This window comes from Micropterus salmoides, unplaced genomic scaffold (assembly GCF_014851395.1).
Source record: "Micropterus salmoides isolate LMB-PRFRI ecotype aquatic unplaced genomic scaffold, ASM1485139v1 Ms_hic_scaffold_1, whole genome shotgun sequence".
In the NCBI taxonomy this organism is placed as follows: domain Eukaryota; kingdom Metazoa; phylum Chordata; class Actinopteri; order Centrarchiformes; family Centrarchidae; genus Micropterus; species Micropterus salmoides.
This window is the reverse complement of record NW_024040040.1, coordinates 39606270-39619559: the sequence shown is the minus strand read 5'-3', so window position 1 is coordinate 39619559 and position 13290 is coordinate 39606270. Positions and strand designations below refer to the sequence as shown.

General features: G+C 41.2%; 1 protein-coding gene across 3 annotated transcripts; it reads left to right on the top strand.

Annotated features, from left to right (window-relative positions):
- Positions 1–2095: 2095 nt before the first annotated feature.
- Positions 2096–9212, top strand: LOC119909055 (suppressor of cytokine signaling 6). 3 transcript variants are annotated; one of them, XM_038727102.1, is made up of 3 exons: positions 2096–2293; positions 2954–3020; positions 4130–9212. In XM_038727102.1, the coding sequence occupies exon 3, from the start codon at positions 4256–4258 to the stop codon at positions 5864–5866; it is 1611 nt and encodes a 536-aa protein (XP_038583030.1). In that variant the 5' UTR covers positions 2096–2293; positions 2954–3020; positions 4130–4255; the 3' UTR covers positions 5867–9212. The 3 variants fall into 3 exon arrangements, with proteins under 3 accessions (XP_038583030.1, XP_038583039.1, XP_038583047.1); XM_038727111.1 differs by having other exon boundaries at positions 2951–3020; XM_038727119.1 differs by lacking the exon at positions 2096–2293 and adding an exon at positions 2334–2482.
- Positions 9213–13290: the final 4078 nt, after the last annotated feature.

Sequence of the window (13290 nt, the reverse complement as noted above, 5' to 3'; positions counted from 1 at the left end):
CCCCACATGTAGAGGTATCTCATTAAATAGTGTGGCCTGCTCCGTGTGTACAATGCTCCATCCTAACTTGAGATTCAGTGTTTTGAGTCGTGCTTATACATAAATTCAAATTATTTTGGAAGTATTGATCTTGAGAGAGAGAAAGAGAGAGAGAAAGAGATACTCCAGAGGCACTGATGTGTTGTGCTCTGTGGTGTTTGACAACAGCAGGCAGATACTCCATCCCTATCAAAATATTGGAGTAAGTATAAAATCTAAACAGCCTGCTAATAGTAACTATTTGATCTGTTTATCCTGTCATTATGCCCACATCTGAATATTTACTTGTTTTAACTGTCTGGCAACAAATATCTACCAGAGTAAAGTTTGTTTGTCAGGTCTAATTTAGCTTGTAGAAGCACTGCATCCTTGCTTCCCAGTGTCCTTGGTGCTATATCTAAGAGCTGCCCCCCCCCCACATACACACACCACCAGTTCTCCCCTCCTGTGCCAACACATCAAGTGAAGGCAGCCTGATCAACCCTAATAGGGCCTGGTAATTAGAGTCTTTGCATAGAGCCTGTCTGCACACAGCTGCCCTAAGCAGGTTGGCGAAGGACTGCCATACACTTGACAGCGTGGAAAAAACATTGTAATGTTCCGTATATGGACCAAATTAGCCTGGCAGTGGTAAACACAATCTACTTTAAAACAATACTGACACTAATTAGGCAACCAATGTATCATATCAGAGTTCAAGTTGCTGTATCAAACACATGAAAATACTTGGGAGAGCCTTGATGTTTCTGGAATACAAATTGGAAAGACCTTCCTGCATAAAGGCTAAGCATGTGGAGGAAAAAGTGTAGTGGCTAATATTTCTACAGTTATCTGATATCTGTAGTTGAAAACGGAATCCTGATTAGTGCACTGGGGGAAGGTTTTATTATATTTAAGCTGTACGGTGCAAGCAAGTGAGCAGAAAACAATTAAAAAGGAAAAATTGTTTGCTATAACCTAAAGCTACAAATAAAAAATGTTTCAGTGATTAGCTTTAATTCTGACATATTATGGATCATTTTCATGTGCAGCTGCTGCATATGTACATATTTCCACTGCAATCATAGACTACTATGCAGAACCTGGTTGAGCAAACCAAACTGAATATGTGAAATTCAGTGTCACATTTCTCAACAAAAAAAACATTCAAAACATGACACTTTTTAGGCAGGTCATCCATGCTACACTAAATGTCCCCACGCCACAGCCACACATTTTAAAACAGCTGTCTGGGGGAGTGCAGATGGAGTTTAGCTATTTTTCTAGTGCAGTCTGTGCAATATCTTTTTCTGTGGTGCAACACGTTCATTTCTGAATTTCCCCTGGAATGACCATTGTGCATGTGAAATTTCATATATTGGTGTTCAGTGAGACATTTTTACATCCTTATGCCTAACACAATAAATACTGTAACAGTGTCAGCCATCTTATTCATTTATTTAGTTTTAAAGCTCAATTTTAGAGTGAGCTGCAGAGGTTCACAGAGTTTTTGCAACACCTTGCTTCATGTCTGGGAGCTGACCAGCACAACCACATCCTTCTATTCTTAGCAGCCCCATTAGAGTAGTCATTGTAAAATACTTTGCTTAAAAATATTCAGTGGTGGGTTATGGAGGGCTGTTAGTAATTAATTTCACTGCCCCAAAATGTTGTGCTTTAGGTGATCTGATAACAAATCGTCTTTTTAATCTGAAGTAATTACAAAACATATTTCCAACCGCATGTCTCCAAATGATAACATAAATTGACATGTAAACATGTCACAGATAAAGGCTACTTCTTGTTTCATTTTGTTTCTCCAGAAGCTTATATGTTTTCTCATTTGCAGAGCACAGAATAAATAGTGGCTACAATTGATCTGTTTACTGTATCTTAATAGAATATTAGGTAAGCTTATTCTGAATTTGGTCTGTTTGATATTTTGGTTGTTTTCACAGATTTTATGTCAAAATATGAACATGTTTTCTAAGTGTTTGGGTTGCCTGTGCCTCTGGGATGTAAAAGCATGCTGTGGCTGCTGTGTGAGTGTGAGCATGAGCATGATTCGCTGCATCTGAATCTGCTCCCACAATTCAACAGGCAACAAAGGAAGAGGCCGTAAGCTAAAAACTGTTAGCCAACCTAGAGAGAAAGATGTCACCTTATTGTGTCATACTAGTCGGCAATGAAAACCCGTACGTTTAGAGAAGGACTAAATCCGGCTACGTGAACGCTTTATACTTTCGTTTGGATGCAGAAGCTGGCGGAAGGAAAGGTAACAGTAATGTTTTCGACAACAAACGTTAAGAAAGCTAGCTGATTGGCTTAGGTTGTAAGCTAGTATTAGCCAAGCTAACGTTAGCCAACACTCGTTACAGAGCGAACCTTTCATGATCGTGTTGTACAACACAAATGCCAACACCTCTGAGTCATTTTGCCTAATAAGACGAGCAGAAGTGACCGGGTAGGAGACGACATAATGTGCATTTATTTACGTGTTTAAATTGATAACAGATTTACTTTGAAAGTAGATATGCTAACAAACTAACTGGTTGTTAGATAACGTTATGTGATATTAAAGCAAGCCAACATCATAACATTGTCATGCTATGTTATATTGAATGACCTTATATTGTTTCTTGTGATCTTAATATTTAAAGTGTACTACTTAGATCGTAGTGCGAGCATGTAGCTTCTGAATATTGCCTTCAAAGTCACAAACTAACAAGCGCAGCTAAGCTAAAGGCATGCTGTTGTGTCCGTAGGCCTTGTCAGGTCAGGACAGACCTCGCTAACGTTAGCTTTGTTAGTACACAGTTTGTTTTAAGTGGTTTTATATATCAACATGTTGTGTTTTATTCTCTTTCTGTAAAGTCATGTGTAAATCAAAAGTGTGGGACTTATTCACATGAGCTGACTTTGTTTTTCATAGCAGCAAATGAAAGGAGGTGGAAGTGGAACTTGACCCATCCAACTGAGTCACCATTTTCCTGCACATAATGGTGAGTAATCAGATTGCAGCTGTCTTGATTATCAAGCAGCTTTATTTAGTTGCCTTAAGTGGCACATGCCATCCTGGTGTGCTGGAGCGTTTTGACATGAAAAGCCATTGATTGTTGTTCTCTTCATAAAGTCATGACTTTAATACAGTGTGATCGGTGAATGTTTGGATGGTGGTGCATGTGCTGGTGTTTTGAACTACATGTTGCACTTACAATGAACTAATTACAACCAAGTGTAAGTGCTGGCTTTTGGTTAAAAGGCTGTTTAAAGGTGTTCACATCTATTCAGGGAGGGCAGTGTAGGAACTGTAGCCCTCTTTTATACATGGCCCATAGTAAATAATTCAGCAGGGCAGTGCTCCTAAACACACAGCCAAAACAGCCAAAACAACCAAGGAGTTTAAAGGGAAAACCCGTGACAGCAGCACAGGCCTTGCATAGCATGACCAGGGAAAATCAGGTATACAATTTTTACACGGTATGGATGTCAAAGCCTGTCACATTGAGCCTGAAATTCAGCCCTGTAATCTTATAATCATTGTTTTATTTCAAATCTGTTGAGAGTACAGAGTTTAGAGCTGAAACAGTCAACAGTAAAAAATAATTGTAATAATTTATTCATATTTTTTGTCATTTCCCAAGCCAAAATGCCAAACCTTTTCAGGTTCCAGCTTCTTGCTGTTTTACTTTGTCTTGTGTGATGAGAAGCCAAATGTCTTTAGGTTTCTGACTGTTGGCTGGAACAAAAAAAGACATTCAATGTCATTACATTGGGCTTTTAGACATTTTTCTGTTTTTTATATATTAAATGATGAATTTAGACAATATTTTCATTAATAATCTATAATGAAAGTAATGAGTAATTACAACCCTAACCGTTAATACAACAAAAAATATCCACTGTCCATATACTTACACCACTATACTAATTGATGTGCTGTACTGTCCTTAAATTAAGTCTTTTCGGTGTGCTGTGATGTGTGTGTTACTTTCTGAATTTTGCATTATGTTTAATGGGTATAAGTCAACACTATGAACATAATTTACAATCCCCTGGATGCATTTGAAGGACTAAACATACTTAAATCTTTTTTTTTTTCTTGCTGCAGGCTTTGATGGCTCCACTGTATGCATGACTTGTTTCGTGTGGCCTGATGGGAGGACAGTGTGGATAGTACTTTCATCAGGATACCAGGAGAGCCATCCCATGCCCCCACTTTGGAGGGCCTGTCAGAATGAAGAAGATAAGCCTTAAAACCATCCGCAAGTCCCTCAGCATAAAGGGCAAAGAGGAGGGTGATTTTGTCATGCTCCAGCAGCCCTCTGTGACTACAGAGTATTCTAAGGAAGAGTCACTTTTTGGGGGCTGCTACACCAAAGAGCTTTCTGGCTGTGACCTTGGTGGTGAAGAGGACAAAGGTGGCCAGAATAAGGGCCGTTCAAAGAGTGAGACCCTGATGGGATCACTAAAGAGGAGGCTGTCTGCCAAGCAGAAGGCGAAAGTGAAAGGCAGCCCCTCTGCCGTAGGCTCGGCGGATGACGATGACACCTTTTCTTCCTCCTCTGTGCCCATCAGCTTCAATGAGGTAAAAGCCCAGAGACCCCTTAGATCTTCATCTCTACGGAGTCACCATTATAGCCCCTCACCGTGGCCTCTGCGGTCTGTCAACTCTGATGAGGCGTGTATCAAGATGGAGGTAAAAGTTAAAGCCATGGTTCACTCTCCTAGTCCAAGTCCCAACTTAAATGGTGTTCGGAAAGAATTTCACGATTTCCAGATGGAAGGGCTCTTTCAGGACCAAGCAGAATCCTTAAAGAATCTCCAGCAGCCTCAAAACGGTGAGCTGCATCTAAATATTGATGAAAATGACGTGCCTGTGGTGCTTGGGTTGACTCCCCAGGACTACATCCAGTACACAATGCCTTTAGATGAGGGAATGTACCCGGAAGGGTCCCACTCCTTCTGCCTAGACAGCTCCTCTCCTATGGAGGTGGGGACTGAAGCAGACAGTGGGTCCGTCCACACAGACCAGGGACAGGAGGACCATGAACTAGTTAGTGGGATTCCTCCGGATCTCTTCATGGAAACCTCAGTTAGTAGTCTTCTCGTCAGTTCTGCCGGTGTGATGCTCCAAAGCTCTAGAGTAGAGGTCCCACCTCCCCTCTCTCCCCTCCTGCCGCCCATAACAAGTAATGGACATATTCCCAGGACTTTTTCAGGGTTCAGTTCTTCAGACAGCCAGGTAGCTGAGAGGGTAAGACACCACCTCAACTTTGACCCAAATTCAGCTCCCGGGGTCAGCCGGGTGTACGACTCAGTCCAGAGCAGCGGGCCCATGGTTGTCACCAGTTTGACAGAGGAACTGAAGAAGCTGGCGAGACAGGGCTGGTACTGGGGGCCCATCACCCGCTGGGAGGCGGAGGAAAAGTTGGTCAACTTGGCTGATGGCTCATTCCTGGTCAGAGACAGCTCAGACGACAGGTACCTGCTCAGCCTGAGTTTCAGGTCACAGGGCAAAACCCTGCACACCCGCATCGAACACTCCAACGGACGCTTCAGCTTCTATGAGCAGCCAGATGTGGAGGGACACACGTCCATTGTTGACTTAATCGAACACTCTATCAAAGACTCAGAGAATGGAGCTTTTTGCTATTCCAGGTCTCGCTTACCAGGGTCTGCAACCTACCCTGTCAGATTAACCAACCCAGTATCTCGGTTTATGCAAGTGCGGTCCCTGCAGTACCTTTGTCGCTTCGTCATTAGACAATACACAAGGATAGACCTGATCCAGAAACTGCCCTTACCTAACAAGATGAAAGATTACCTGCAGGAGAAACACTACTGAGGACACAGAGATAGGACAGTCGTGGCAATTTGCACTTTTGTGTTCAGTTAAGAGATTTAAAACAAGGTTTACAGACAACCACAGGTTTAAGATGATTGGTTTTGGTGGCTCTTGATTTGTGCCACTCTTTAGTCCTCCATTCCACTGTTCTGTGATTGTTCGCTGGTTTTAGGAGTCTCCACTTCTAGAAACATAGGCCAGCACATAATCTACTGCAAAAAATATAGCAGAGATGTACGGCCAAGTTATCTTAGTCGCATACATTAAGTGCAGACATTAGACATGCATTGTGATGGATGGTTAAGTATAACATCCAGCTGTGTAAGTAGAGCAGATTCATCATACATTTGCCATCTGCTTTAAGTTGAGCCTGTAGGAAAAATAAAATTTGTATCCACTGAATTGTACATTTCAAGGATGGAAAAGTATTGCTACAAGTACGTGTTTTTTTTTTTTTTTTTTTTTTAAATCAAAATTTCAGCTTTCTGCAGACCGACAAATTTTGATCATCTTGTGCAATGTTAACATCTTTTTCAGCATTCATGGACTGCAAATGAGAACAGCATTCTGCATTTATACTATGCAATTGTCGTTTAACAAGCGATGATGGCCAACCCATGATTTTCATGTTCACCAGATTTCTGCTGATTCACAAACTGAACTTGTTATCCAGTGGATGCATTTTCTTCCAGTATTATTAGACTCTGTCATGGCATGTTACACCTGACGTACTACAAATACACGTGCGCTTCAGTATGCTTAGACAGGTGCAGGCTTATTTTTGAGTTTGTGACTTTTGTTTCAGAGTAACGAGGGTTTACCAGGTCCACAGCATTAACAACACTTTGTTGCAAAAGATGTCCAAAATTTGACAGTCTGTGAGAGGGTTTAAACTGTTTGGTCAGAGAAGTAGCCTTAAATTGTATGGCTGCATGTAGCCATTATATAATTGTAGCCTGAAGGTACTGATGATGCTGGATTTTAATCTGCTGTTTGTAAAAACAGCATCAAGTTGATGTATGAACCTTTTTGAAATGTGTTAACATTTAAAGTTAAATCCTTCTGCATTAGGAATGTTAGAAAAACTGCACCGCAGCTCAGGCCTAACAACATTGTCACTATCTGTAATGCTTGTATCTGCATGTAGTAGGCTTAAGACTGTCAATTAAGGGCACTGTATGGCAACCCCAAATGAGAGATGTCACAGTAAAAAGGTGAACGATGTTGTCTAAGCGCAACTGTAATTAAACGACTGTTTAATGCAAAATTGCATTTACCTGAGGCAGTTTATAAGTAAAGAAAGTTGACCTCAATTAACCTACAACTGGGGGGGGGGGGGGGACTTGTCAATACACCTTTAGCGGTATGTAGGATGGCTGTTTCTTAGTCTCGTAATGCCAGCAGTGAACTGGACCCAGATCCAAGGAATCCCAAAAATGGGAGTGAGCATTTGTAAATGGAATTGGGAAAGCCAGGGTTTCAGCATATGACAAAAGGTCCATCACAGCTGCATGGTTGCATCATAAGTGTCATATGGGTTTCGAGGACATTTAAGAAAAAGCAAAAAGCATAGAGTTTTTTGCCATTGTTCATTCACATTGTCCCCACAGAGCTGCACTACCACACAGTTTCTCTACTTGGCTGTTGGTGCCAGAGCAAAGGGAAGAGCACACAGTATGCTACGCAAGTGCTTTATATGGATACTTTGACAGGGAATTGTGTTTTCACATTATGAATGAGCATCTTTTTTGACATCGGTGTCCTTTAAAAGTATTTGGAAAACGATCTCTCGGGCAACATTGGTAGGTCGTTAGCGCGTAGTTCTAGTTTTAGTAAGCTGGAAATGTCGGTGTCTGAGGAAGTTGACCATGAATCTAGCACAGCAGAAATTAGATAGGAACTTTGAACGGTGTTGCATGTTTAAAGACTAGCGTTTTAAAGCTTTGAGTTGTGTAGGAATGAAGGATCTAGGTTGTGTTTGGCTGTGTAGAGGGATGTATTTTTTTTTTTTTTTCTTTCACAAACATTGGCTGGACATTCTGTGTACAAGAAATGTATTTTTTCTTTTATAGAATCATTTATGTGAGAAAAAAAAATTGTGACGTTTGCCATCTGGGGGACGGGGGCTGTACAAAAGGAATGTACGCTTGTTTGAGGTATCCATTTAATCTGCCTGCAGACCGGTCTCAGAAAGCATGAGGATCATAAAAACTACATTGTGAGACTTTTTTTTTTTTTGCACTTGGATATTCTCCATTGAAATGCTTGGATCCTCTTTCTGCCTAGAGTTATCCTTCAGATGGCAGTTTTGAAAAAGAAATTTAGTCACACACACATTTGTCCTTCTGTGTTCATGTAACTGTTTAGATTAAAATAGAGATTGTTTTGTTTTTGTCGTGTCTGTGGGATATAAAGGGGAAGGCACCAGCATCACATCGAAGCCTCTGTTCATGCTCATGGGCTGTCGAGGAATGGGATCATGGCAAGAATGTGGACGCAAATTTGATTTCACTTTTTCTTTTGAGTGTGCGTGTATCTGTTTCAGTCGAAATGTGAAAGTAAAATGTTAGTCTTTTTTTAATACAATGTCCTTTTAATTGTATTTCCAATTTTTGCAATTTGTCATCAAACGTTGACAAGCAGGAAGCAGTATAGTGTTGCTGCTGGAGTTTTAGTAATACTTATTTAGTTTATTATTAAGCATTATTGCCTTCAATGTTTGATTCCAGGGGTTGATGCTTGTTCAGACTGCTGAAGCATTTTTAATTAATAACAGCTGTTTAGCACTTAACAAGCTCCAACTTTTTTGTGCATCTCGATGAGTGAAGGTGATTGTTTACAACGTTGTTTGGAAATGCCCCGCCCATCCCTTTCCCCCCCCCCCCCCTTTTTTTTTGCACCCTCTCACATGAACATCTTGGTACAATTTGAAAACTTTGATTTCATTTTAATGTGTTATACACATTTGTGCTGCTTATGGATATGATTGCCTTTCTTGTATTTAACAATGGGGAACTAGAATGTCACCGATGTAGATGTATGTACACAAAATTACTTTGGTTATCATCTTGGGAGAGCAAAGCAGATTTTGCTATTTGTTAACAACTGTAGACAGTTAAAAGAGCATTAGTAGCGATTAGGAAACCCTCTGTAGATTTACCAGTTCACTCCAGTTTACATTGGTTGTCAACTTTCCAAAGTAGATGGTCTTTTTGTATTTTTCTTTTGGAAAAAATCAACAGTGATTTTATTGCACACTTTGGATACAGTTCAAGAGGTTTTTGTATCTGCCAATTATAAATTATAAATAAAAAAACAACTATATTCTAAAAAAAAAAAAAAAAAAGTATTAATTTCTTCTTTTGTATATTCTCATTAAATGAAACTGCATTACAGTCATCACTCGCATTAGACTCCTGGCTAGATTAAGCACCTTGCATACAGAGTTTTAGTCATGCCACAGCCTGGAGCCCGCGATGCACTCGACAAGAGCCTGATCATGCTTGAAGTTGTGTTAATAGATAAAATCATAGAGGTCTCTAGGAGTTTCTTTGCACAGTGGGTACAAATTGGCAGCTAATCCCAGAGGTCTGGTTGCCTCATTTACAAAGACGATCCAGGCGGTCTTTAAATACAACTGAGTGAAGCGGAGACTCTGGGGGAAAGATTTGCTACCATCCTTAGTTGAACTTCACTTTAAGTCGACTCAGTCGAAACAGTGAGTTCATGCGTTGTAGAGGGAGAGGAGAAGATTTGGGGCTGGGGGTGGAGTAATGGTGTCAGGTTTAGACTTGAATCTGCTGAAACTCAGTCCGCATGATGATGAGGAGGTAGGCTTTGTTAACGGCTGTGTCTGACAGGCCTCTCCAGGCATCTGAGGTGAAGATACATAACTGTTTACTCTCTCTGCCCGGTTCAGAATGATTTATTCATAGCACACGCTGGTGGTCACATGTCATATAAAGATGCCTCCATCATAAAATGACTCCCCTCTGCCTTCTTTTTTTTAATATGCGGCTTTTCAAATGGTTTATATTCAGAATTTAGCGGGAGAGGTTTTATTTTGTTTGGAGAGTGCAACTTGTCATGATGTGAAACATCATCTCAGCGGGTTTGGAATTTGTCTGCAAACATTGTGATATTTAGCCTGCTCTCTTTGCCACCTCATACCCGGGATGTTGCCTACTTACCTGGAGTGCCTTGTCTTTGAAGGGACACTATCAGTTGACAGAATGTCAAATCTGTTGCTGTTTCAGCAAACATTAAAATGAAGTAAAAAGAAAACGCTTGAGAAAATAGAATTTCAGCATATTTTGTCCCCTCATTTTAAGCCTTATTAACAATTCATGTGCATGAAATGCGACAGTACGGGTATACTGTATCTGGGCCTTAGGCGAGATTTTAGACTAGAGCCCACTTGCTAATTGCCATGTTCATATGGTTATTAACAACTGTGAACAGAAGCGTGAGGTCCTGGGTTCATGTGTTAGATTGTTTTAGATACAGCGCTATTCGAATATAACAAGGTATGCAACAAGGTAGTATGGGGATTTAGCAGTCTGAATTTTTACTTTCTTGCAGAGAATTAAATGAAGAGAAAAAGCGGAGCGTAAAAACAACTCAGTCCGGCATATAACCCCCTTTAAAACCACAATGTATAATTTTTACATTTCTTTGCACAAATTAAACAAACAAAACATACGGTAATTAGTGAGCTTTACAGGTTCTGGTATGCAAATGTTGTTACCTTTGGACAGATCTGTTTTCCCCTGTTTTCAATCTTTGTGCTAAGCTAACCTACTGTACACACAGGAGAGGGTAATTGATCTTCTCATCAAACTCTCAGCAAGAAAGCTAATAAACATTTCCCAAAATGTTGAAGTGTTTCTTTAAACCTCCAGTAACTGATTTTCGCGGGCAGCAGAAACAAGCTGCGAACACAACTTTGATACATCACTTTATAAGTTAATATATGTCAAACTTGTTAGCAAAATGTTGTTTATTTACACATCTACAACATAATTCAGGTGGAGTTATGTTTCTGTCCGCCTGATGAATGTAAGTCCAATGTTCACTCTGTTTTTGGTCTCTTCCATCTCCCGAGGAAACATCTGGCTCTTTAGCTGCTAAATGTTCCGCTATGTTCACCAGCTAGTCGTTAACTTTGTCTGTCTGCTGTTTGGTGCTGAGCATGTAGTGTAACTGCTGGTTGTTGCTCCCAAAAACAACTTTCCAAGAGTGGTGAGAGTGAGTTAAGTTGTGGGTCGGAGAGATAAACAATGAATCGAAGTTAAAGCCAAAGTGAGCTCCAGAATTGGGTGATAATTCTCTGTAGGTTCATCACTATGAGCGACCACTTTTACATTGTTACACTGATACAATATGATAAAATAATAGAAAATAGAGTATGGCCTCTTTAAGTTCTTGTTCAAGCCAAAGACAGTGTTTGCATTTCTTTCAATGCATACTGTCGACACAATAGTGCTCATTTGTGAGCAAATTTCCTCTCAGTGTGGCTCTTAGTTTGAAACTGTTTACTCTGGAGAATCCATCCATCACATGTCTTCTTTCTCAGATTTATGATCCGTTCCTGCCATCTGGTGCGCTGCGTGGTGCACCAATTTTTCACCTGCGAATAGGGATGATGTTGACAGCTTGAATTAGCCAGCAAACATATACATCGCTTTAAATTGTCATGCCAAGAAAACATCGGTGGGTCTAGCTGGTAATGATAAAGCCGAGGTTACCTGCTGGCAACAGATGTCTTTCAGCCCAGAGTGAAAGGTTCAGCTCTATTAATGCTTGTGATCTCGTGCCAGCAGTGCTATACACCACTGAGACCCTCTCCTTCTCCATCTATCATGTATTAGGTGCCTCTGAACCCCAATTAGCCCTGTTAGAGAAGGGACTGCCTTCATCATTATCAGGTCCCCAGTGGAACAACAGCTCATCGTGGCATTCATTGTGATCATTCTTCACAGTTTCCTATGCATTCATGGAGTGATTGTTTGTTGAAATTCAGCTTGGTAGCTCCCACTTTGTGCGTCTCACACTGTTGTGCTGTATGCCTTCAGATCAAAACGCCTTTCATCACTGCCCTCTATCTCTCCCCTGCGCCAAGCAAAGATAGAATTTAGCAAACAAAGTGATTCAAACTGTGAACACAGAGTTGGCAGCCTTGGTTACTCTTTCACGAAAGAGCAAGTGCTTCAAGATCTTTAAGAAGGGAGCACAGTTAATGACCAGAAAATGGCCAATCCAGATGGCCTCAGCTCCAGGGTGTCAGCAAAGAAGAAGCTGGCCAGTTTGATACTTGATTGATAATCTGACAAGAAAATAATTTCTTTTGTGAGGGCCGGTCATGCTTCACGCTTTATATGATTTATATATCATTTTCTTTCAATAATCATGTGGTTCATTGTGATACTATTTGACAGCAGGAGGGAATCTTAAATACCTGAGCTTCCTATAAACTATCTTTCAGAAAGACATCTTTATAATTGCAAATGGCATAGACACACAAGCAGACATACAGACATCCAGGCTTTGCATAATAATAATATCCAGGAGTTACGTGTGTTTATGCGTGCTAGGGCAGCGTGCATAGCTTCCAGTAGAGACTGAAGGCCAAGGGGAGTTGTAAGACAGTCATAATTGTGTCATTAAAAAGAGTGACATCTGGAACTTGGGAGCCATCGAGTAGCAGAGTACCCACCTCCTTTCCTCCTTTGCCCCCTGTGACAGTAATAATCCACTCTCGTCCCCCAACAATCTGCCCATCCCTCATGCAGGAGCGAGGTGTGAATGTGGATGTGGCGTGGCGGTGGGGAGAGAGGGGGAGGGTGAACAGGTGGCGGCCATCAGCAAATGGATGGGGAATGTTTTGGATGGGAAACTTGCCTCCATTCCTCACGGAGTACCTGGGTGTCTGCCCTTCACCAGTGGTCCAAGATGCACAGCGAGGACGGGAGAGATGAAACGAGAACAGGTGGTGGTTTGTCGTTTAACGAGGAATGGAGTTCCCCTGTAGATCCATGAAAGCACAGCCAATGGGGCAGTATGGACTACGCCTTCACAACAGGAACCCCACCCTGCTGCTCGCTGTTCTCAATAGGCCTTACAATGACTATCCAAAACCAGCGAGGTATACATGCAAAGCACGGACTGTGCTTTGCAATGCTGGGTTATATAATTTTGGCATAAAATTTCTATCCTTATTACCCAAGAAAAAAAAGTCCGCTGCCAGAAGACAAGCGAACAATGTGTTATTAATGACATACATGCCTTCAATCTCTTTTTGGTCAGGGTCCAAACTGCCATCATTTTAGCTTGGATTGAATTGCGGTCATACTCCCCACTCTCTGAAGTGCACTGTGCTCCCTCAGCTGAGATGTTTCATGGCAATTAACAGCTCCCCCACCTCT

What these genes read in the sequence shown, in the direction of transcription:
- LOC119909055 (XM_038727102.1), top strand. Translation starts at nt 4,256, where the DNA reads ATGAAGAAGATAAGCCTTAAAACCATCCGCAAGTCCCTCAGCATAAAG.